The 26,297-nt window shown below is 46.0% G+C and overlaps 1 protein-coding gene across 2 annotated transcripts in view; it reads left to right on the top strand.

Moving 5' to 3' along the window:
• The window catches only part of LOC137306094 (spectrin beta chain, non-erythrocytic 1-like), a 321,761-nt gene that overhangs the window by 236,936 nt on the left and 58,528 nt on the right, over nt 1-26,297 (top strand). For both annotated transcript variants that reach the window (XM_067975159.1, XM_067975160.1), the window contains exons 26-29: nt 1,204-1,578; nt 16,691-16,935; nt 23,814-23,952; nt 26,084-26,168. In XM_067975159.1, coding sequence (XP_067831260.1) covers nt 1,204-1,578; nt 16,691-16,935; nt 23,814-23,952; nt 26,084-26,168 — 844 coding nt within the window. The remainder of the gene's footprint in view (nt 1-1,203; nt 1,579-16,690; nt 16,936-23,813; nt 23,953-26,083; nt 26,169-26,297) is intronic.

Here is a 26,297-nt window from a genome sequence, read left to right as displayed (position 1 = left end):
ATTGGTCCCTTAAAATTGTAATTATTGTGAATTGGTCCCACTCCACATTCACTGTTGTTCTGAAGCGCAGCTCCTGATTAGCTAGGGCCAGTTTAACACGGGCGCTGGGAGACCTGCCAGTGGGTGGTTGAAGAATTCCATTATTTAAAGCCAGCGTGCTCTCTGACCGTTGGTTTTAGCTTTTGACTGAACTTTTTACAGCTAGGGATTTTTTTTTTCCCTCCTGCTCTCCTTTGGTGCCGACCTCCTACAGCATCATAGAATGATACAACACAGAAGGAGGCCATTCAGCCCATCATGCCTGTGCAGGCTCTTTGAAAGAGCTATCCAATTAGTCCCACTCCCCTGCTCTTTCCCCACAGTCCATTCAAGTATTTATCCAATTCTCTTTTGAAAGTTATTATTGAATCTGCTTCCACCACCCTTTCAGGCAGCGCATTCCAGATAGAATCATAGAATCATAGAAGTTACAACATGGAAACAGGCCCTTCGGCCCAACATGTCCATGTCGCCCAGTTTATACCACTAAGCTAGTCCCAATTGCCTGCACTTGGCCCATATCCCTCGATACCCATCTTCCCCATGTAACTGTCCAAATGCTTTTTAAAAGACAAAATTGTACAACTTGCTGTGTAAAAAAAATTCTCATCTCGTCCCTGGCTCTTTTGCCAATTACCTTAAATCTCCGTCCTCTGGTTACCCACCCTTCTGCCACTGGAAACATTTTCTCCTTATTTGCTCTATCAAAACCTCTCATAATTTTGAACACCCCTTAACCTTCTCTGCTCTAAGGAGAACAATCCCAGCTTCTCCAGTCTCTCCACATAACTGAAGTCCCTCATCCCTGGTACCATTCTGGTAAATCTCCTCTGCACCCTCTCTAAGGCCTTGACATCCTTCCTAGAGTGTGGGGCCCAGAATTGTACACAATACTCCAGCTGGGGACTACCAAGTGATTTGTAAAGGTTTAGCATAAAAATCGGGATCAGTCCTGTTGTACAGGAATTTTTCCCGCGGGATACCAGATGTGGAGCAGACTCTCAAACACAAGGTAGATCTGGTCAGTTGATGCCTTAGAAATGGGACAGGATCATCACCTGAGCGTTAGAGAGATATTAATACCTTATATTAACAGACCTTGTTTCTTTTTCTCTGGCTGAATATCAAACTGAATCATGAACCTTCCTATTCTGTGTCTCTTAGCTGCTACTGGAGAAGTTCACCGAATTTGCCCATGAGACTGGGGTGATTGGGCAGGACCGAGTGAACACGGTGAACCAGATGGCGGACGAGCTGATTGATTACGGCCACGCAGACGCAGCCACCATTGCAGAGTGGAAGGACGGCGTAAGTGAGGCCTGGGCAGACTTGCTGGAACTGATCGAGACACGAGCTCAGATGCTGGCTGCCTCCCAGGAGCTACACAAATTCTTCAGCGACTGTAAGGAAGTTGTCGGCCATATTGAGGAGAAACACAAACAGCTTCCAGAAGTTACCGTTAAGGATTCGAACAGTACCTTTACTCTGCAACGGATGCTGAGTTCATTTGAACATGATATCCAGGTGCTGGTTACACAGGTATTTTCTCAGCTATCTATGATTATTATTCTGTTTTCCCTTTTTACGTACATGTGCTGCCAGGGAGCAAGGCTTCAGGCGACCTGTTCATTTTACCCTTTCCCTTCACAGGCACAGCTTCCCAGTTTAAGCATTTCGTTCCACCCAGTAACAACCCATAAACGGAAGAGTTTGGAGTTTGCTCAGACACTAAACCAGGGATGGGACCCTCGATCGTTGCTCTTTCTGACCACTGTTTCATCTCACAGTTTTATTGATCATTTCACATCAGTCCTTTCTGCTGAGAAAGTTAATGGGATTGTGTCTTAACCACATGTGCTGTATCTGTAATAAAGAGGGACGATGCTGAAAGCTCACAGCAGGTCAGTCAGCATCCGGAAAGAGAAAAGTCCAGTTGGGAACGTAGGAACAGGAGTAGGCCATTCAGCCCCTCGGACCTGTTCCACACTCAGTCAGATCATGGCTGACCTGTACCTCAACTCCATTCACCCGCCTATGCTCCATATCCCTTTCCCAACAAAAATCTTTCGATCTCAATCTTGAAATCTCTTTTGGGGGTGAGAATTCCAGATTTCCACTACTCTTTGTGTGAAGAAGATCTTTGTGATTTCGCTCATAAACGGCCAAGCTCCAATTTTAAGATTATGCCCCCTTGTTCTTGATTTCCCCCACCAGACAAAATAGTTTCTCTCTAACTACCCTATCAAATCCGTTTAACATTTTAAACACCTGTGAGTGATTTATTTCACTGGTTCAGTCTTTAATCGTAGAATGGTTACAGCACAGAAGGATGCCATTCGGCCCGTCGAGCCTGTGCTGGCGCTCTGCAAGAGCAATCCAGCTAGTCCTGCTCCCCCGCCCTTTCCCCACAGCCCTGCAAGTTTTTTTCCCTTTCAAAGGTGTTTTGTTCCAAAGTATAAAAGCTTTATTAAGAAGTTATAATAAGTAGCAAAGATGTTAAAATAAATATGTATCTTCTTAAACATACTAAGAAGATGTTGGAATACGACCTGGCAAAGTTTATCACTGTATAAGGTTTCGATGTGCACCTCTTATCGATGTTACTTGAGTGTTTCCAGCCTCGCTGTAAGAACATTCTAACAAATATGATTTAATTCTCAGCTTATGTACGTTAATTAACACAAACAGTTCTACAGGGGCCGTGTGCAGACATGGGGCCTCCCATCAATCATCCTCTCTGTTTTATGGAGCTGCCGTCTGCTTTACTCTTAAATTCCAGGTGACAACAACTGCAACAGCAACAATTTGCCTTTAACATAGTGAAACGTCCCAAGGCGCTTCACAGGAGCGATCATCAAACAAAATTTGACACCGAGCCCCATAAGGAGATATTAGGACAGAGGTGGGTTTTAAGGAGTGTCTTAAAGGAGGAGAGAGAGGTAGAGAGACAGAGAGGTTTAGAGAGGGAATTCCAGAGCTTAGGGCCTAGGCAGCTGAAGGCACGGCTGCCAGTGGTGGAGTGATTAAAATCGGGGATGCGCAAGAGGCAAGAATTGGAGGAGCGCAGAGATCTCGGAGGGTTGTAGGACTGGAGGAGGTTACAGAGATAGGGAGGGGACGAGGCCATGGAGGGATTTGAAAACAAGAATGAGACTTTTAAAACTTGAGGCATTGCCGAATCGGGAGCCAGTGTAGGTCAACGAGCACAGGGGTGATGGGTGAATGGGCGGTAGAGTTTTGGATGAGCTCAAGTTTATGGAGGGTGGAAGAGGACACACAGTATCTGACACCATGCCTCCCATATGATTAGTTGTCTCCGATTTATCAAGGACACTTTCCTTTGCCCAAAGTGCACTAAACTAAAGACAACTCCCTTTACCCATGAGATAAGATAAGACTGACAGCGGATGCTCATTACTGAAGGGGGGCCTCTCTACAAAAGGTAGAACAGAGAGCCGCCTTCACAGGAAAAAGCCGATATCACTCTTTTCCGAACAAGGTTAGCAATATATAGAAAGCTTGTATAATGTTCTCTTACATTCCCTTCTTTTGAGCCTACAGAGGAAACCCTTGAGGCTCACATTCCCAGCCCACTCCTCGTTCACAGCTCGGTCATGCAATGCATCCATTTCAGCTTTTATACATTGAGTATACTGTATAAAGATTAAAACCCGTGAGAGAATTCTAGCCCATTCTTGTCCTACGTTCTATACTGTTTCCCACCTTGCGTGATTCCCGAGGGTAGATGTCCCCTTTTCAATGTCAGCATTACATTGTTTCATTTCAGTCTTTCAATCTTAATCACCAACAACCCCTGGTGACCCTGAATGGCCTTATCTTATATTCTCCATTCAGTAGCACATTCCTATTTCAGTCATTTGTTCTTCTGGTCTAAGTTTCACTTGGTTAATATTATACATCATGAGACATACAAAGAAAATCATACTACACATGCAGAAAACTACAGTGTACCATAGTATCAAATTCGGGATTTAAAAGATTCTCCAGTTCTCCTTTCACCAATATCCATCTTGTGGATATTTTTGTAAAGTATTATTTCTCCCCGGCCCTCAGTTGTCCCAGTTTCATTGTTAACTCAAAGGAACCTAACTCTGAATTGTGGAAATCCAAATTTCTATGTCCCTCTTTACTTTAATTTCAATCCCTCTGATAGGTACCACTGTTTAACTCTATCCTGATTGTTTCATTGATTAGTTGGTTTCTCTATGGAACGTGTATCAGTGCCTTGTTTAAAAGATTTCCTCACTCTCCTGAGCCACATTAACCATTTCATGACGCTGAGCCACATTAACCATTTCATGACGTGCTGTAGTCAAGTAACTGAGCATGTCTGAGACCCGTTCTTTATCATGCATTCCACATACTGGTTGCCTCACACGCAACAGATCACAGTTACACACGCCCAAGATCATGGCACACGTGAAATCAGATACAAGCCATTCTTGGGCTTTCATGTCATCTTATCAAACGATTGGGGGGGGGTCTGGAGGTCTTTGCTTATCTCCCCGTGCCTGGTCCCAATGTCTCGGGTAGTCTCATTGTTCAGTATCTGTCAGGACATAAACATCTCCAAGAGAAAACCATCAATTTACTATTCTCTCCTACACTTTCCTGACTTTCACTCGATTGTACATTGATACTGGATTGATATCTTTTGGTAAATGTCCAAGTGATTTATGTGCACTCACATATCTTTCCCTAACCCCTTTGGTTCAGTTCCTGAAATTCACCCATAAATCACCGAGGGTGATGATCTCAGAAAAATTCCCATTTGGTGGTGTAATTTTCCTGTTTCTACCGAATATCCTGAATCACTCCCTCTCATCCAATGTTACACATCCGATTACATCACCATTTCATCGCATTCATGAGCCCTGGAGGAATTTTACTATCCAGTACAATATTTACAGTTTTGTCAATATCGCAATAATTTTTGTTAATTTTACTTAGACTCTTCTTGGACTGCTTTTTATTTCCCAAAATATCCGACTATATTGTGCTTGATTGTATCATTTCAAAATGATCCCAATTCCAGGGAACATTACTGTTGCACTGACAGGACTTGTCAATGTTCAATTTTATTTCCCCCAAAAAATTTCTTCCATGATACAAAGCTTTGGGCAGGAACCACTTAGACTGGACTCCTTTTTGAAAAATATAATTGAATTATCCCCTTAAACTTCAGGTAAATTTTCCCTTTTCCAGTGCTTGAACAGCAACTCACATCAATTTATCTTATCAGTTCGAATTTCACCAACAAATTATGCCCAGGCTTGGTGGTTTTATAGTAGAGACAGAAGTGCTTGGAATTACTTTTGGATGTAACTCCCATATCTTCCACCCCTCGAGCACTCTGTCTCGGATGATGACAAATAACCCTGAATGGGTTAAAGCCGAGCCTTTGAGAGGCAAGGCCTTAGTCCAGATCGTCACCACGCTGTGACATTTGATATCTGCTGATATCCGTAGACAAGGCCTCAAATTCATCACACCACTGGACCGTTTCCTGCACCAACATTTCTCCAGCAAAGTCTGCTCCGTAACTTTGTGAAGCCATTTTATGTCAAAGATTTACTCTTGGTAATCCTGCACTATCACCACTCGTACAGTCCTGAAAACCAAGATCCCAGCTTTAAAAGAAAAGAAAAGCAGAAAATTCATTGTGGCTTCTTGTTGAGAGCCCAAGGGGTTAATTTGTCAATTTGTGATTTTCTTCCGTCACCGTGGGAAAACACCCAAATTAATAAACCTAAAGATTTCATCCCTTTGACTAAAGCACAAATACAATATTACTAAATTTCAAAGAATAATCTCTTTGACCGTAACAAATCCAGAAAAACAAATCCCCCTGAAGAAAAACATGAGACTTCCTAGCTTCTCGTACTTATCTCCCAAAGTTTCTCTCTCTCTCTGGAGCTCGCAGCCTATCCAACCCACGCGATGTACGGCTGAATTTGGAATTTCCAACTCCAAGTCCTTCTCTTTTTATTTTGATTGTTTTCATCTATTTCCTCAGGTAAGGGGGGTTCACAATGTTCAAACGCCCCCTCGTCGTCCCATGTTATTGAAGGCCCGTCAGACCCATAGCCTGGGAATGTCCTCTGGAGTCGGTGGGGACAGTGGCTGGAGTCATACCTAGCACAAAGGAAGATGGTAGTGGTTGTTGGAGGCCAATCATCTCAGCCCCAGGACATTTCTGCAGGAGTTCCTCAGGGCAGTGTCCTAGGCCCAACCATCTTCAGCTGCTTTATCAATGACCTTCCCTCCATCATAAGGTCAGGAATGGAGATGTTCGCTGATGATTGCACAGTGTTCAGTTCAATTCGCAACCCCTCAGATAATGAAGCAGTCCGTGCCCGCATGCAGCAAGACCTGGATAACATCCAAACTTGGGCTAATAAGTGGCAAGTAACATTCGCTCCAGACAAATGCCAGGCAATGACCATCTCCAACAAGAGAGAGTCAAACCACCTCCCCTTGACGTTCAACGGCATTACCATCGCCGAATCCCCCACCATCAACACCCTGGGGGTCACCATTGACCAGAAACTTAACTGGACCAGCCATATAAATACTCTGGCTACAAGAGCAGGTCAGAGGCTGGGTATTCTGCGGCGAGTGACTCCCCAAAGCCTTTCAACCATCTACAAGGCACAAGTCAGGAGTGTGATGGAATAATCTCCACTTGCCTGGATGAGTGCAGCTCCAACAACACTCAAGAAGCTCATCACCATCCAGGACAAAGCAGCCCGCTTGATTGGCACCCCATCCACCACCATAAACATTCACTCCCTTCACCACCGGCGCACCGTGGCTGCAGTGTGTACCATCCACAGGATGCACTGCAGCAACTCGCCAAGGCTTCTTCAACAGCACCTCCCAAAACCGCGACCTCTACCACCTGGAAGGACAAGAGCAGCAGGCACATGGGAACAACACCACCTGCACGTTCCCCTCCAAGTCACACACCATCCCGACTCGGATATATATCGCCATTCCTTCATCGTCGCTGGGTCAAAATCCTGGAACTCCCTTCCTAACAGCACTGTGGGAGAACCTTCACCACACGGACTGCAGCGGTTCAAGAAGGCGGCTCACCACCACCTTCTCAAGGGCAATTAGGGATGGGCAATAAATGCTGGCCTCGCCAGCGACGCCCACATCCCATTAACTAATAAAAAAAACATGGATGCTGTGCAGAAAAAAGTTCAGTGATTTCACACAAGTGGTCAAGGTGAGTGAATTCAACTGTCAAGTGGCACATCCTACCAACTGGACCACTCCATGCACGGCACCCCCCCATCACCTACCCACCAACAAATTGCCCATCCGTACCCAACCCCTCGAATCAGATGCTGCATCTCACCCTCACATAGTAGCACGCTTGGAAGCCGCACACCCACCATTCGCAGATCTCACTCACTGGCAGCTACTCGACCATGACAGCCACATCACCCAAACTCCTTGCAGGACACTCACTGACACACTTCCCTCGGTCGGCAGACTGAAAGACCTGAGGGAGGACAGGCAGGCCTACATGTCCTCACCCACATGGAGGAGACCGTGCTGCGGATCATTGGGCGGGCCGTCACTGCAGCCGTGGCGCTGGAGGTCTTGACGAAGGGGGTCTCCGCATACCTAATCCTCCTTCTCATTTTCCTCATTTCCCTCATTCCACAATCTTTTCTGATTCACGTGCTGCAGATGGTATCAGCACGCACGTCTTACTTGCTCCTCTCCCCACTCCACAACTCAACCCGTCTCCCTTTGTCATTACAGATACCCAAGAACTGGAGCCTGCACCGTCCGAGGAGGAGGAGGAGGAAGACAGTGACATTGAAGCCACACGGTCACTCGATCTGACACTCGCATCCACCAGCTCAGAGACTGACACTGCGTGTCCTTTAGAGGCTAGGGTAGAGGAGGGATCTGCATGTGGTGAGACACCGGGCACAAGTGTGCAGGAGCCGGGGTGGGGGGAATGGATACTGCAGTGTCCTAGGCCCAACCATCTTCAGCTGCTTCATCAATGACCTTCCCTCCATCATAAGGTCAGAAATGGGGATGTTCGCTGATGATTGCACAGTGTTCAGTTCCATTCGCAACCCCTCAGATAATGAAGCAGTCCGAGCCCGCATGCAACAAGACCTGGACAACATCCAGGCTTGGGCTCATAAGTGGCAAGTAACATTCACGCCAGATAAGTGCCAGGCAATGACCATCTCCAACAAGAGAGTCAAACCACCTCCCCTTGACATTCAACGGCATTACCATCGCCGAATCGCCCACCATTAACATCCTGTGGGTCACCATTGACCAGAAACTTAACTGGACCAACCATATAAATACTGTGGCTACAAGAGCAGGTCAGAGGCTGGGTATTCTGCAGCGAGTGACTCACCTCCTGACTCCCCAAAGCCTTTCCACCATCTGCAAGGCATAGGTCAGGTGTGTGATGGAATACTCTCCACTTGCCTGGATGAGTGCAGCTCCAACAACACTCAAGAAGCTCGACACCATCCAGGACAAAGCAGCCCGCTTGATTGACACCCCATCCACCACCCTAAACATTCACTCCCTTCACCACCGGCGCACTGTGGCTGCAGTGTGTACCATCCACAGGATGCACTGCAGCAACTCGCCAAGGCTTCTTCAACAGCACCTCCCAAACCCGCGACCTTCACCACCTAGAAGGACAAGAGCAGCAGGCACATGGGAACAACACCACCTGCACGTTCCCCTCCAAGTCACACTTGGAAATATATCGCCGTTCCTTCATCGTTGCTGGGTCAAAATCCTGGAACTCCCTAACAGCACTGTGGGAGAACCTTCACCACATGGACTGCAGTGGTTCAAGAAGGCGGCTCACCATCACCTTCTCAAGGGCAATGGGCAATAAATGCTGGCCTCGCCAGCGACGCCCACATCCCATGAACGAATTTTAAAAAAAGGTGCCAGCTCGCCGGAGGACGAGGTCGCACATTGGTTCTGCTGCAGAGGAGTCAGATGATGACTCCGATGGACCAGGCTGCAGACTGGGCACTGGAAAGTTTGCCAGAAAGCCTGCGCACAATGTCAAGGAGCATGGAGGAGTCCAGCTCCAACTTGGTGCAGAACTTGGACCCATCCTTTCCCACATGGAATGGGTGGTCACCTCCATCAGCGCATCTGTGGAACCCACCATGTTGCAGCGTCTGATGACTGCATCAGCTTCCACTGCAGCACAAACATCTACCATCCAAGGTCTGATTGCTGTATTTGGAAGCTCAGAGTGCTGCTATTATGGCTCTGTGTGCCACTGTGGAACGGGCTTCCAGGGCATCACAGCTGTCCAGCAATCTGTTCTCCAGCTGATCACCAGGAGTGCTGAGGCACCGCCCCGGGAGAGTGGCAGTGGCGCCATGGGAGACGAACCTGCTGTCCTCTCTGATGACAGCATTCCTGCTCCCACCCCTGCCACTCCACCAGTGCCCTTGCTGTTGCCTGTCAGCCAGTCAGGCCAGACTGCTGCAGCTGAGGCTGAGATGGTGCAGACCGCAGCTGGGCTCCTCGAGGTCATCCTCCACGGCCATCTGCACACTCCTCCATTGAAGGTCAGCAGCCTTCCATCACCCATACTCCAGCCACTGGGGAAGCACCTCTTAGGAGCACGAGGAAAGGAAAAGGCAGACGAACAACAGGCACTGAGGGAATGTACAAAGGAGAATTATGTAATGTTGTAAACATGATTTCATGTGTTGGTTTATAAATTTGGATTTGAAGTCGCGGTTGCTGTTGGTTTTTATTTATGCGATGAACTGGGGGAGGAAGCAATGTGTAATCATAAGGAGGACGATTTGATGGTCATGTGGGAGAGGAAAGGTGAGGAGTGCAGGACTGTTGGTGAGTTGGGAGGTGTCGTTGAGCTTGCTGATATCGCTCATGAATAAGGTGAGCACGCAGAGCCCTGGCAGACTGGGCCTGTGTACTTTGTTGTCTCCTTGTCTCTTCCTCCTCCTCCGTCTCCTCCATCTCCTCCTCCGTCTCCGTCTCCTTCTCCTCCCTTTCCGCCTCCGCCTCCGTGTCTGGCCGGATAGGCAGAGGCAAGGGCCGTCCTCTTATAATGGTGAGGTTTTGCAGCATGCAGCAAACCGTGAGGAATCTTCACATCCGCTCAGCGGAGTACTGCAGGACTCCTCCAGAACGGTCCAGGCAGTGGAAGCGTTGCTTGAAGACGCCAATGGTGTACTCGATGATGTTTCGTGTGGTCTCATGGCTCTTGTATGCCTGCTCTGCACGTGTGTGTCTGTTCCTGACCAGAGTCATGAAGGGATAGTCCTTGTCACCCAGTAGCCAGCCTTTGACTTGCCGAGCTTGTTGAAAGGTCGGTTGGAAGTTGGACTGCCGCCTAATGAAGGTGTCATGAGTGCTGCCAGGGTAGCGGGCATTGATCTGCATGATGCGCTGCGTGTGGTCGCACATTCAGGGAGTGGAACCCCTTTCGGTTCATAAAGATGGCCGAATTGAGATGTGGGGCATGCATGGCGTGGAGAGGGAACGTGATGAATCTGTTCTTCATCTCATACAGAGTCTCCGTGACCTCTCTTATGCAGCAGTGCACTGCAAACTGCGAGATGTTGCTCATATCGCCAGCAGAGGCTTGAAAGGATTCAGAGCCATAAAGGTTCAATGCCACGGTTACCTTGACAGCCACAGGCAGTGCTGTCCTTGCCCTGCTCTGAGGCTGCAGTTGTGGCTGCAGCAGTTGACAAATCTCCATCACTACCTCTTCCGTGAACCGCAGCTGTCGGATGCACTGATCTTTGCTCTTGTTGAGGTAGGAGAATTGGTCCCTGAAGGCCCTCATAGGATTTGGCCCTGCGCCTCCTCCTCCTCCTCCTCCCTCTCCTCGCAGCTTGACCTGCTTTGTGTGGCCTCCCAGTCGTGTTCAGTACCCAGCGGGAGCCCTAGCAGGCCACCCATGGTTGTCAGCAACCTTGCTCAGGACACTGTTTTAAATGCCTCCAACAATAATGCAGGACCAGCAAGACCATTCTCTATATAATATTGCAACTTTCTCCAAGTATAAGAAACCTCCAAAGACAGGTACAAATGCATCAGCAGCCAGAATAATTAATCCAGCAACCAACCTGCAACACCTGCATGAAGCCTTCAAATAGCACTGGCAGGGGATCCTCCAGGCCGTCTAAGACCTCTTCAGCTGTGTAAGGTTAAGACAGTGCGTTGGCTAGAGCGCTGAGTTCCAAAATCGAATCTGCCCCTTTAAATCAGCGTTGCACACCGATCTACCGCATATTCTCCCTACTTTACATGGTGCCGGCGTTTGTTATCTGTGCCTGAGCGAACGCCTTTACCAATATGGCGTAAGGCGCATGGCACACTAGAAGTTTGAGCGTGCATTTGGGAGGCCATTTTGGGCCCTTAAGGAGTCTGCATAGCGCCTACACAACGCGGCCCAATTTAGAGCCCTTCGTGTCTCCTCAATTCGCAGTCGCCAGTGAGTGAAAACATGCTGAATACATACCTTTGCAGTTTGGGGAGCAGTGGCTCGTCTCACAGGGATAACCTCAACCCATTTAGAACAGCAGTCGATTATGACCAAGACATATTGATACCTTTCTGTGTCCTTGGAAATGGGCCAATGTAATCAATCTGTAAATTTTTCCATGAGCCATTGGATGCTGGGACATGGCTAGGAGACTTCAATTCTGGGCCTGGAGTCACGTGAGGCTGTGATTATGAATGGCATTCACGGTCTGATCCATAAAAGGCCAGCACATCTGCATTCTGTACTGTGAAATTGTCCCTTCTGTTAAAGTCATCTTTGGGACATTAGCCCTCACCTTTGATGGCCGCCTGGACTGATTTAATCCAAGGGTCCTCACCGTTCACCCCTGTAAGATCGAAAGGGGGTGTTTCACTTTGAACGTTACAAAAATCATAGTTTCATTGTCCCTTGATAAAAACTATTTGTACAGTAACTGCTCTTTCCACCCAGAATCCTGTGACTTGTCCGATTGAAATGCTGGAAGCTCAAAAGGGGTCAGACCAACTCCTTAATAAAAACCTAGTACAGTCCAAATGCTTAACTTCAGCAATACAGAAGTCAGGGTTGATTACTTCTTGCTTGTCAAAACCTTCGGGGGTGTGGGAGGAGGAGTCAGTCACAATAGCACAAAGTGCTTTGAAGAAGTTCAAATTAATTTATAACCAGAGACCATCCTGCAACTGTAACTTGTAATTCTTTAAAGCTGCGTTTTACCTTTTTTCCCCCAAAAAAAGTCTTCGTGCTGTTCTTGTCACGATGACAGCATTTCAGTTTGTTCATCTCATTTTAAAGCATTTAGCATTTATTTAAGAGGTGTCCAAAATTCGATTGACTCTTAGATAGTTAGTCCAACTACAAGACATCTCAATCGAAAGCAAAATACTGCGGATGCTGGAAATCTGAAATAAAAACGGAAAATGCTGGAAATACTCAGCGAGTGAGGCAGCATCTGTGGAGAAATAAACAGAGTTTAACCTTTCAGGTCGAAGACCTTTCGTCAGAACTGGAAGAAGTTAAAGATTTATCAGTTTTTGAGCAAATACAGAGCCAGGGAAAGGAGGGGAGGGGAGGAAAGAACAAAAGGGAATGTCTGTGATAGGGTGGAGGGCAGGAGTGATTAAATGACAAAAGGGATGATGGTGCAAGGCAAGGAGGGTGGGAATGGGACAAGTAAAGAAACAAAAGATGGGTCCAGAGGAGCTGTAAATGGCAACAGCAGAACCATTACCAGCACCTGCTGTCTGGAAAAAATAGGAGGAGTGGTTATGATCTGAAGTTATCGAAATCAATGTTGAGTCTGGAAGGTTGTAAAGTGCCTCAACAAAAGATGAGGTGCTGTTCCTCGAGCTTCTGTTGAGCTTCATTGGAACAGTGTAAGAGGCCGAGGACAGAGAGGTCAGAGTGGGAATTAAAATGGCGAGTGACCGGCAGGTCAGGGTCATGCTTGCGGACTGAATGGAGGTGTTCATCAAAGCGATCACCCAGTCTGTGTTTGGTCTCCCCAGTGTAGAGGAGACTGCATTGTGAGCAGCGAATACAGTATAGTAAATTGGAAGAAGTACAAGTAAATCACTGTTTCACCTGGAAGGAGTGTTTGGGGCCCTGGACGGTGGGAAGGGAGGAGGTGAAGGGGCAGGTTTTGCATCTCCTGCGCTCGAACGGGAAGGTGCGTTGGGGAGGGGAGCGTGTTGGGGGTGATGGAAGAGTGGACCAGGGTGTCGCGGAGAGAGCGGTCCCTTCGGAATGCTGAAAAGGGAGAGGAGGGGAATTTGTGTTTGGTGGTGGGATCGCGCTGGAGGTGCCACAAATGGTGGAGGATGAAACATTGAATGTGGAGGCTGGTGGGGTGGAAGGTGAGGACAAGGGGGACCCTATCATGGTTCTGGAAGGGAGGGGAAGGGGTGAAGGCAGAAGTACAGGAAATAGGACGGACACGGTCGAGGGCCCTGTCAACTACAGTGAAGGGGAAGACATATCGGAAGCATTGGTGTGGAAGGTGGCATCGTCAGAACAGATGAAACAGAAAAACTGGGAGAAAGAATTCCTTACAGGAATCGGTGGGCTTATAGTAGATATTGATTGACAGCCTATTCTCAGAATCTCCAGATTGTTGTCATAGAGAGAATAGGAGATCCTTTAATAATTCTTTTCCTTTCTTCGCTCACTTTTTTTTCTGACCACAGTCAATCACAAGATCAAAAGGTGCTGACAGTTTGCTAACAGCTGTCACATTCCAATATCATTAAACCAATAGGATCACCAATGTCAAAATTTAAGAAATCATGCTCACTGTTACTCAACACAACTCCAAATACATCAATCCAATCGACATTCACTTCAAATCATTAAGCATTTAAGAAATTCAAAATGGCAGTTTTTATATGTGATAATCTCATTAGAGATTCTCGCATAAATTACACTGAATTTCACTGTGGCCACAATTGAAGTCTGGTTTTCACAATTTAATAGTTGAGCGAAACTCAATAACTCCAATTTAATTCAGCAATGTCTTAAACTAAACACAATACAGAACAGATAAAATTATCAACATAGCACGTGCTTACAAAAACCCAGTAAATTACATCATCTTTCTCTTTGTTCTTTCTTCAGGTGCCTTTCCACATGACTGTAAAAAATGCTGAATAGAACTGAAAAAAATGCTAGCTTTCACAGTTGAACAAAATTTTTGTAACATTATGCAAAAGAGAAAAACACAGAACATGCATTGAAAGGGGCATAGCCAGCAACGGGGAAAAGAAAGCATTTACACAGGATTGTAAAGAGACAGTACGTTGAAAACAAAAGAACATATTCTGTGGCTTGATTCCATCATAGACGACTTAAACCAATTTTCAGTTTCTGATATTTTTAACCAACCTTATTCTGTACATATTCAAAACTTCAAACTCACAGTCCCTGTCCTCCTCTCCGGTTACTCCATCTTTCTATTTGTTCTTCTTTCTTCCTCATCTTTCAACCTCCCCTTCAGAATTTCAACTTCCTCTCTCTTGTTTCCTCCCTAACTCTTGTTGAAACAACAAGACTCCAGCTTTCCAATCATCCACTTCAATTTTCTTCTCCTTTATCAGTTTCTTCATCTTAGCTCACACAAAGTCTGACAGATTTTAACTAATGAAACACAAGTTTCTGTTTTCTCCTGGATATACTTTGTTTTACCCACTAGAGTTTTTACTGCTTTCCTCCCATCTTCCCACAACTATCTAACACACTCCCTATTTTTTGTTTTCAAAATCGTGAGTCTGTGCGAGGATATAATCTTTCGCCACGTTAAATAACTCACCCTTCAAAATCGTGAGTCCGTGCGAGGATATACTGTCTCACCATATTATATAACTCACCCTTCAAAATCGTGAGTCTGTGCGAGGATATACTGTCTCGCCACATTAAATAACTCACCCTTCAAAATCGTGAGTCCGTGCGAGGCTATGTCTCACCACATTAAATAACTCACCCTTCAAAATCGTGAGTCCGTGCGAGGATATACTGTCCCGCCATGTTAAACTGCTCACTGTGGTACCACCCCCGGACTCGAACGACCCAAAACATGTGACCCTAACTTTGCCTGTTTAACATGTACAACAACCCAAATACTTAAACTTTGTACAAAACTACACCTCGAACCCGTTGTTGGGTGCCAGTATGCAAGTTATTTATTTTACTGGTTCAGTCTTTAATCAAGAAGACTCAGAGATGTTTTGTTCCAAAGTATAATAGCTTTATCAAGAAGTTATAATAAGTAACAAAGATGTTAAAATATAGGAGTACAATTAAACATTCTAATAAGATGTTGGAATACGACCTGGCAAAGTTTATCACTGTATAAGGTTTCGATGTGCCCCTCTCGAAGGTTATTGATGTTCCTTGAGTGTTTCCAGCCTCGCTCCGAGAACATTCTAACAAATACGATTTCATTCTCCGCTCATGTACGTTAATTAACACAAACAGTTCTACAGGGGCCGTGTGCAAACATGGGGCCTCCCATCAATCATCCTCTCTGTTTTATAGAGCTGCCGTCTGCTTTACTCTTAAATTCCAGATGACACACAATATCTGACATCATGCCTCCCATATGATTAGTTGTCTCCGATTTATCAAGGACACTTTTCTTTGCCCAAATGCACTAAACTAAAGACAACTCCCTTTACCCATGTTATGTAGATGAGATAAGACTGACAGTGGATGCTCATTACTCAAGGGGGGGGGCTCTCTACACAAGGTAGAACTGAGAGCCTTGTTCACAGGAAAAAGCCAAATAACTCTTTTCCTAACAAGATTAGCAATTTCATATGGAAAACTTGTCTGTAATAGTTTTCTTACAGTCCCGTCTCTCGAGTCTCTGACTGACTCACCACTTAGATGCATTGAACAGCGAGATGTTGCCCAACAGATACGAACTAAACTTGTCACAGAAAGGTAGGGCTTGTCCATTCCAGTCTAAGTCCCCTTTTTAATGGTGTGATCAGAGTAATTACTGCCAAACAACCTCTCTGGCACCGAAAATTAACTATTACAAGTGTAGAATCTCATTGTTTCAGCTTTCAATTATTGGAGATTTTTAAAAAATTTAAATTCAATTTTTGTTTACATTTTCTTTGTCTCTCTTTTCTCCCTGTTAATCCAATCTTTCTTTCCCTCTCTTTCTGTACCCGATTTGACATTGAATTCATTATTCTAATTTACACTTCCTTGTTCAGACTCTGTGCTGTTCATTTAATAACCCTTCAATCTGATTGGTGAAGGAGATACCCAGTTGCTTGCCCTGTTCACTCAGGTCCCAGATGGCCTGTAGAGGCCGTTTCCATCTCCCACTTATAGAATCATAGAAGTTACAACATGGAAACAGGCCCTTCGGCCCAACATGTCCATGTCGCCCAGTTTATACCACTAAGCTAGTCCCAATTGCCTGCACTTGGCCCATATCCCTCGATACCCATCTTCCCCAGCAACTTCCAGCGCAAAATCTCATGGAGATTAAACGGGCGAGGAGCAATGGTCACCGTTCGTTCACTTTGCTGCAGCAAACTCTGGGCCAATAAAGTAATCTGTGTGATTGGTTACCAGGTGAGGCAGTTACAAGAGAACGCAGCCCAGTTGCGGACGGTGTATGCTGGTGAGAATGCAGAGGCCATCCTTGTCCAGGAGCAGGGGGTACTACAGGCTTGGAAGGAACTACTGAGCAGCTGTGACCAACGGAGGCTGCAACTTACAACGACAAGTGACAAGATACGTTTCTTCAGTATGGTGCGCGACCTGGTGAGCTGGATGGACAGCATTATCTGTCAGATCGGAACGGGGGAGAAACCGCGGTACGTGAGAGATTGTGACCTCTGCCTCATCTTATTAATGAACAGGTCCCAGAGTCTAGTGTCAGCAACTTTAATACTTTATTAAGGAATACAAGATTTCGCAGATTTTGTGTCCTCTGCCTTATCTTGCATTGGTGCATCAATCAGAGTAAACACGCAGACACGATTCACATACAACTACAACTACATTTATAAAGCGCCTTCAACATAGTGAAACATCCAAGGTGCTTCACGGGGAGAGGGGCGTGGGGCTGCTCAAGGGCGGGGTGGCCGCGGGCTGCAGGTGGAGGGGGGCTGCAGAGGTCTGCGGGCAGTGGGGGCTGCAGGGGCGAGGGTCTGCACACACCTGGAATCAAGGACCTTGTGAAATATGTGCCGCCAGCGCTTATGGTTTGGGCGAGAGAGGAAGACTCCTGTGGGAGCTCGTTGTTGGAGGTTCTGGGGCTGCCCCTTCAGGTTGGAGGATGAAAAGAGGCCATTCAGCCCATCTTGTCTGTGCTGACACTTTGCTGGAGCAAAGCAATACTAGTCCCATTGTTCTCCTGTCTCCCTTTTCTTGCGTCTTCCTCTGCCTCACATGTTTGCCCAAACAATGGCCTCTGCCCCAAGCATTCCCACTGGCAAAGCATTCCAGGCTCCAGCAACCCTCGACATCAAGAAATCTCTCCAAACCTCTAGTGGAGAGACTAACGAAACTGGGAATGTTCTCCTTAGAGCAGAGAAGGTTAAGGGGAGATCTAATAGGCGTGTTCAAAATCATGAGGGGTTTTGATAGAGTAAATAAGGAGAAACTGTTTACACTCACAGGAGGGTCAGTAACCAGAGGACACAGATTTACGATAATTGGCAAAAGAACCAGAGAGGAGATGTGAAGAATTTATTCACGCAGCGAGTTGTTCTGATCTGGAATGCGCTGCCTGAAAGGGTGGTGGAAGCAGATTCAGTAGCAACTTTCAAAAGGGAATTGGCATGATGGGCTGAATGGCCTCCTCCTGTGTTGCATGATTCTGTGAACACACTCTAGAAATTTGCTGCCTTTATGATTTCTGCTATTCTGCTTCTCCCAGTGTACGTGAAAATTAAAATGGTTATAACCTGCTTTGCTTTTGCTACAAGCTTTGCTGATCTCTGTATTTATGCATTACGCCACTGTATCACTGCTGTCAGGAGATCTGTAGACAATTCCCACCAGAGCCTTGCATCCTTTGCTGTTTCTCCCAAAGCGTTTCCACTGCCTGCTCACCCTTACTGAGTCTTCTGTCAATATTGCTCGTCCTCCTCCTTTTCCAATCTCCCTGTCATTTCTAAAGACCTTTTCACCTGCAATCTTTATCTGCCAGTCACGCCCAGCTTGTAGCCAGGTCTCTGTGATGGGTATTACATCACACCCTTTAAGCTGAATTTGTGCTACTAACTTGCTGTTTGAGTGTGGGATTATCCGTGGTCAGTATCGCATCAACAAGCTGCATTTATATAGCGCCTTTAACATAGTAAAACGTCCCAAGGAGCTTCACAGGAGTGATTATCAAACAAAATTTGACACCGAGCCAAAGGAGATATTAGGACAGGTGACCAAAAGCTTGGTCAAAGAGGTAGGTTTTAAGGAGCGTCTTAAAGGAGGAGAGAGAGGTAGAGAGGCGGAGAGGTTTAGGGAGAGAATTCCAGAACTGAGGGCCTAGGCAGCTGAAGGCTCGGCTGCCAATGGAGGGGCAGTATAAATATTTCATTAATTAAGGAAATTCTGCCTCAGGATTGGCACCAGGTCCAGAAATAAGATGACAGGATCATTCAGCTGCTCCCAATAACGTAAGTTTACACTCCCACACCAGAACATACATCAGGGATTATTGAAACTGTGAGGGACTATTAGGGATAGTCAACAGGGCTTTGTCAAGGGAAGATCATGTCTGACTATTTTGATTGAATTTTTTGAGGGGGTGACTAGGCGTGTGGATGAGGGTAACGCAGTGGATGTGGTATACATGGATTTCAGTAAGGCCTTCGATAAAGTCCCGCACAGGAGACTGGTCAAGAAGGTACGAGCCCATGGAATCCAGGGTGCCTTGGCACTTTGGATACAAAACTGGCTTAGTGGCAGAAGGCAGAGGGTGATGGTCGAAGGTTGTTTTTGTGACTGGAAGCCTGTGGCCAGTGGGGAACCACAGGGATCGGTGCTGGGTCCCTTGCTGTTTGTGGTCTACATTAATGACTTGGATATGAATGTAAAAGGTATGATCAGTAAGTTCGCTGATGATACAAAAATTGGTAGGGTGGTAAATAGCGAGGAGGATAGCCTCAGTCTGCAGGACGATATAGATGGGTTGGTCAGATGGGCGGAACAGTGGCAAATGGAATTTAACCCGGAAAAGTGCGAGGTGATGCACTTTGGAGGGACTAACAAGGCAAGGGAATACACAATGAATGGGAGGACCCTCGGCAAAAGAGAGGGTCAGAGGGATCTTGGTGTGCAAGTTCACAGATCCCTGAAGGCGGCGGAACAGGTAGATAAGGTGGTAAAGAAGGCATATGGGATACTTGCCTTTATTAGCCGAGGCATAGAATATAAGAGCAAGGAGGTTATGATGGAGCTGTATAAAACACTGGTGAGGCCACAGCTGGAGTACTGTGTGCAGTTCTGGTCGCCACACTACAGGAAGGATGTGATCGCTTTGGAGAGGGTGCAGAGGAGATTCACCAGGATGTTACCAGGGCTGGAGCGCTTCAGCTATGAAGAGAGACTGGGAAGATTGGGTTTGTTTTCCTTGGAGCAGAGGAGGCTGAGGGGGCACATGATTGAGGTGTACAAAATTATGAGGGGCACAGATAGGATGGATACTAAGGAGCTTTTTCCCTTCGTTGAGGGTTCTATAACAAGGGGACATAGATTCAAGGTAAAAGGCGGGAGGTTTAGAGGGGATTTGAGAAAGAACTTTTTCACCCAGAGGGTGGTTGGAGTCTGGAACTCACTGCCTGAAAGGGTTGTGGAGGCAGGAACCCTCACAACATTCAAGAAGCATTTGGATGAGCACTTGAAATGCCATAGCATACAAGGCTACGGACCAAATGCTGGAATATGGGATTAGAGTAGACAGGGCTTGATGGCCGGCGCGGACACGATGGGCCGAAGGGCCTCTATCCGTGCTGTATAACTCTATGACTCTATGACTCATTTCTGAAACAGGACATTGAGGAATCACAAGAGGTATTGCAATATTGGATTTAGTTCTAACGAATGAGGAGGGAACAATTTAGCAAAGTAGAAGTAAGGGAATATTTGGGATCTAGTGACCATAATGTTCTGACATTTAGGGTAGACATGAGAGTGAGAAAACAAAAGGAAGACAATGAGAAAGCTAAACTTTAAACAAGCTGATTTTAGGGGTATGACTGAATCATGGGCAAGGTAAAATGGGAAGAGATACTGGAAGGAAAGTGGAACTTTCAAAGGGATAGTTTTTAAGATGCAAAAGCATTTTTTCCCTGAATTAGGTCAGGGGCAGAATAAAAAAAGAAATGAAACCAATTCTTTCATTACAACCATGACTACCCTTCCAAAAAAAAGTACTTAATTGGCTGTAAAGCGCTGTGGGACATCTGAGGGTTGTGAAAGGTGCTATATAAATGCAAGTCTTTCTTAAAAGATTAAAATGAGTTTGGTTTACGAACAAAGTTGTGAAAGGCATTAGGAGAAAGAGAAAGCTTACAAATATTTAAATGTTGAGGAAAGGAACAGGATAGGGAGATCTATAAAGACAGGCTGAGAAATGCCAAGAATCTGATGAGGGATCATGAGGAAAACATTGCTGGAAATATAAAGCAGGACAGTAAAGCATTCTTCAAACGTGTCAGGAGTAAACAAAGGTGCAGTGAAGGGATTGTCCACTAAAACTGACAATGGGGAGACGAGGTCCAAAGATAGAGAAATTGCTGAAGTATTTGTCCATTATTATCCAACAGTGTTCATAAAATAAACGGAGAGAAATGCCAGAATTGGGAGCACAGTTTAAAAGTGAATGTAGACTGAACAATGTTAAAATCATTGACATATTGGGAAGGTTACTGCAGTTCAAAGTAGATGAGCCCCTGGCTCTAACAACTTTCATCCCAGATGAAAGGAATCGGTTCAATGATTGCCAATCCTCTTGTGGATATTTCTCAGTCACTGGATTCAGGCCAAATCCCAGAGCACCGGAAAATAGCAAATGTGGCTCCCATCTTCAAAAATAGGGCGAGGGATGACCCATCATATTATAGATCGACAAGCCTTACTTCCACTGTTGGGAAAGTGTTTGAAAGTATTGTGAGGGATAATATAAGGGAGTATCTTGAGCATGAGCTAATCTGAGACAGTCAGCACAGTGTTAGTAATGGGAGGACTAATTGGATTTTTTTGAGGAGATAACAGATCTAGTAGATAGGGGAGAGACTGTGGATGTTTCTACCTGGATTTCCAGAAGGCATTTGATACTGTCCCACATAATAGGCTCCTACATGGGATAGATGGGGATGTATTAAAATGAATTAGCAAATGCTTGGTTGACAGCCACTAAGTAGTAATGCATAGGCAGATATCTGGTGGCAGCCAGTAACCAGTGGGGTGCCACAAGGTTGAGTGTTGGGGCTGCTGTTTTTAATATTTTTATATCATGATTTAGAGGAAGGAATTGTGTTCAAAGTGTCCAAATTTGCAGGCGATACCAAAATGGGACCAGTAACAAATGATGAACATCCATGTGCACAAATTCAAAAGGATCTGGAGAAGTTTGATTAGTAGGCGGAGAAATGGCGATGTGATTTAATACAGGAAAATATAATGTTATGAGATTTGGGTAGAGGGAAGTTTGATATGGATTGTGTGCTAAATGGGAATGTACATGAGGTATCTGGCAAAGAGAAAGAGCTTGGGATTTTAGTGGAGAGGCCACTAAAACTATCAGCACAATGTTCCCAGGCTGCGAAAAAAGCAAACAGAATGCTGGGATGCATAGCAAGGGGTATAACACATAAATCCAGAGAGGTCATTTTAAAACTGTATTTGGCTCTGGCAAGACCATATGGGGAGAACTGCATGCAGTTTTGGTCTCCCTATTTCAAAAATGATATTCAGTTATTGGAGAGGGTACAGAGAAGGGCTACAGTTGACCCCAGAACTTAAGGGAACGATGTGTGAGGGCAGATTGACGACCCTGGGTCTCCTCTCTCTTGAAAAGGCAACTGAGGATATAATAGAAATGTTGAAAGTTATGAAAGGTTTGGATAAATTGGATCCAAGGGAACCTTTCTGCTGTGTTCAGAATTTAAGCACAAAGGGTCAAATTTACAAACTAAGGATAAGAAAAGAAAATAGGAAACGCAGGAGGAACTTTTTTACTAAAAGCACGGTGAGTATGAGGAACAGATTACCGGCACGGGGGAGGAACAAGAAACCTTAAAGCTGCCTGAGTCACCAGCTTGAAGAAATTGGGGGAAATGGGGAAACTGCATAAAAAAGACTATAATATGTTTCCATCCCTGCCTCAGCCCATCTGCTGCTGGAACCCTCATCCGTGCCTTTGTTACCTCCAGACTCGATTATTCCAATGTTCTCCTGGCCGGCCTCCCATCTTCCACACTCCATAAACTTCAGCTCATCCAAAACTCTGCTGCCCGTATCCTAACTCGCACCAAGTCCTGTTCTCCCATCACCCCTGTGCTCACTGACCTACATTGGCTCCCGGTCTGGCAACATCTCGATTTAAAAATTCTTATCCTAGTTCCCCCATGGTCTCTCCCCCTTCCATATCTGTAACCTCCTCCAGCCCTACAACCCTCCGAGATCTCTGCGATCCTCCAATTCTGGCATCTTGCGCATCCCCGATTTCCTTCACTCTGCCATTAGCAGTCGAGCCTTCAGCTGCCTAGGCCATAAACTCTGGAATTCCCTCCCTAAACCTCTCCAACTCTCTACCTCTCTCTCCTCCTTTAAGACGCTTCTTAAAACCTCCCTCTTTGGCCAAGCTTTTGGTCACCTGTCCTGAGATCTCCTTGTGTGGCTCGGTGTCACATTTTGTTTGATTATGCTCCTGTGAAGCGCCTTGGGATGTTTTACCATGTTAAAGGTGCTAAATAAATGCAAGTTGTTGTTGGGCCTGAGGAACATTCTTGCTCCTCTGGGCCCACAAGGAAACTAAAAAAAAACATACCTTATTGGGTCTCTTCTGGCCTGTGTACTGGAAGAATAACCCCAATATCTTCTGAATCGATTGCACGATATCCTGTTCCATTGGTAACGTTGGCTGTTTTACCAGCACTGAGCTCTCTTTGGTGACATTGTCCATTCCCCGGGTTCGTCTCCTTCTGTTTTCTGTACAATCTGTAATATATTACTTGACGTGTGTACAGTGTCACACTTTGATAACACCCAATATCCAGCTCACTGTGAGTGGCACCGTGGGATTCTCCCCCTACGTTTACACGTTGCTCGATAAATGAGTGTCCCCAGACCTCAAAATTAATATTAAATCTGAGCGTTTGATCGGAAAAACTAGAACTGTAGGAAGTGGATGAAGGGAGTGGAGCCCGGCAATATGGAGAATGACAGTTCAAGGAGAGTCGTTGCAGCATGAAGATTATCACTTGTAGACAGCTTCTAATCCTGGTCTACATCCGCGTTACATCAATTGGAAATTCATCCTAGTTCAGTTTTTTGTGTAAAAGTCCGCATTTTATGCTTGTCTGGTCTTTTACTAAAATGATCTAAAGCAAAACGGCCACGGGTTAGAGTTTGTTATTGCAGTGTGATTCGTATTACTGCGACGGTGAGACTTGTCCACAGCTTTTTCCGAATAGCTGCTGCCGTGCAGTGTGTCAGAGGAATGATTGGGCTCTTTCTCCCCCAGAGATGTGTCCTCAGTGGAGGTGCTGATGAATTATCACCAAGGCCTCAGAGCGGAGATTGAAGCCAGGAACAAGAAACTCATGGCTTGCATCGACCTGGGCAAAACCTTGCTAACCAACAAGAATCAGGCTTCTGATGAGGTAATTCGCAGCAGACCCAACTATCAGCTCTTGATACCAGGGTTACACTGACTCACCTTCGCTCCCTGCACTTCAAAAACATTCTGTTCATTCCTGTACCTCATGATCTGGATTATTTCTTTTACATAAACATACACTTTGAGTGACCAAGAGCAGCTCCCCCCCTCCCCTGCTCCACCCTCCCCCTCCCCCGCTCTACCCTCCCCCAACATCCCCAGCTCACCCATTTCCCCCGTCCCTCACTCACCCCTCTCTCCCGCTCTCTCCCCCCATCCAAACTAAGTGTTACACAGTTATGGGGAGAGAGCGGGACAGTGGGATTAGTTTGGGATTGATACAGGGCTATGGGATTAGATTTGGGATTGATACATTGTAGTTTGTGGAGAGCGGGGCAGTAGGATTAATTTGGGATTCATACAGGGCGTTGGGAAGAGAGTGTGACAGTGGGATTAGTTTGGGATTGAAACAGGGCCATGGGATTAGATTTGGAATTGATTTAGGGCTATGGGAAGAGAACGGTGCAGTGGAATTAGTTTGGGATTGATACAGGGCAATGGTGAGAGAGCGGGGCAGTGGGATTAGTTTGGGATGGATACAGGGATAAGGACAGAGAACAGAACAATGGATTAGTTTGGGATTGATACAGGTCTATGAGGAGAGCACGGGCCAGTAAGGATTATATTGGGATTGATACAGTGCTTTGTGGAGTGATTGGAGCAGTGCGATTACTTTGGCATTGATACAGGGCTATTGGGAGAGTGACAGGCAGTGGGATTAATTTAGGATTGGTACAGGGTAATGTGGAGAGAGCAGGGCAGTGGGATTAGTTTAGGATTGATAGAGGGCTACGGGGAGAGATCGCGACAATGAGTTTTGTTTCGGATTGATACACAGCTATGGGGAGTGATTAGGAGATTAGTTTGGGATTGATACTGGGCTATGGGGAGAGAGCGAAGCACTAAGTTTAGATTTCAATTGATTCAGGGCTGTAAGGAGAGAGCAGGCAGTGGGATTAGTTTGGGATTGATACAGGCAATGGCGAGAGAGAGAAGCAATTGGATTAGTTTGAGATTTATACAGGGAATGGGGAGAGAGCGGGACCTTGGGATCGATACAGGGCTATGGGGAAAGTGCAGTGGGATTAGTTTGGGATTAATACAGGGCTATGGGAAGAGAGCGGGGCAGTGGGATTAGTTTGGGATTGATACAGGGCTATGGGGAGAGAGCAGGGCAGTGGGATTAGTTTGGGATTTATACAGGGCTATGGGAAGAGAGCGGTGCAGCGGGATTAGTTTGGGATTAATACAGGGCTGTGGGAAGAGAGCGGGGCAGTGGGATTAGTTTGGGATTTATACAGGGCTATGGTGAGAGAGCGGGGCAGTGGGATTAGTTTGGGATTGATACAAGGCAATGGAGAGTGTTTAGGATAATAGGATTAGTTTGGGATTCATATAGGGCTATGGGGAGAGAGCGGGCAGTAAAGATTATTTTGGGATTGATGCAGGGTTATGGGGAGTGGTTGGGCCAGTAGGATTAGTTTGGGATTGATACAGGACTAAGGGGAGAGAGCGGGGCAGTGGGGTTAGTTTTGGATTGCGACAGGGCAATGGGAAGAGCGGAGCAGTGGGATTAATTTGGGATTGACACAGGGCTATGGGGAGAGAGCGGGGCAGTGGGATTAGTTTTGGATTAACACAGGGCTATGGGGAATGATTGGGACAGTGCGATTAGTTTTGGAGTTGGTACAGGACTAAGGGGAGAGAGCGGAGCAGTGGGGTTAGTTTTGGATTGATACAGGGCAATGGGAAGAGCGGGGCAGTAGGATTAATTTGGGATTGACACGGCAATGGGAAGAGCGGGGCAGTAGGATTAATTTGGGATTGACACGGCAATGGGAAGAGCGGGGCAGTAGGATTAATTTTGGGATTGACAGGGCAATGGGAAGAGCGGGGCAGTAGGATTAATTTGGGATTGACACAGGGCTATGGGGAGAGCGGGGCAGTGGAATTAGTTTGGGATTGACGTAATGCTGATAGAAATTTAATTGAAGTAAGCTCTTCCTCCATAAATTTGAGTGATTTTAACAATCTTATTCTCATAATTGTGGCTGTTTGAATTTGACCTTTTGTAGATTAAGGAGAGACTGGACAAAGTGCTGAAAAAGCAGAATGAAATGATGGAGAAATGGGACCAGCACTGGGAATGGCTGCAACAGAGTGAGTATAGGAACTGGTGGGCAAATGGAGACCCTATATTGCTGACTGATCGTGGGTACAGTGTCCTGGGTGTGGGACCTGCCCAGCATCCCACAGGTCACGATTTCAAATCCCACCATGGCACCAGAA

Source organism: Heptranchias perlo, chromosome 41 (assembly GCF_035084215.1).
Source record: "Heptranchias perlo isolate sHepPer1 chromosome 41, sHepPer1.hap1, whole genome shotgun sequence".
Classification (NCBI taxonomy): Eukaryota; Metazoa; Chordata; class Chondrichthyes; order Hexanchiformes; family Hexanchidae; genus Heptranchias; species Heptranchias perlo.
Note: the sequence above shows the minus strand (reverse complement) of the source record. Positions and strands in the feature narration are given on the sequence as shown.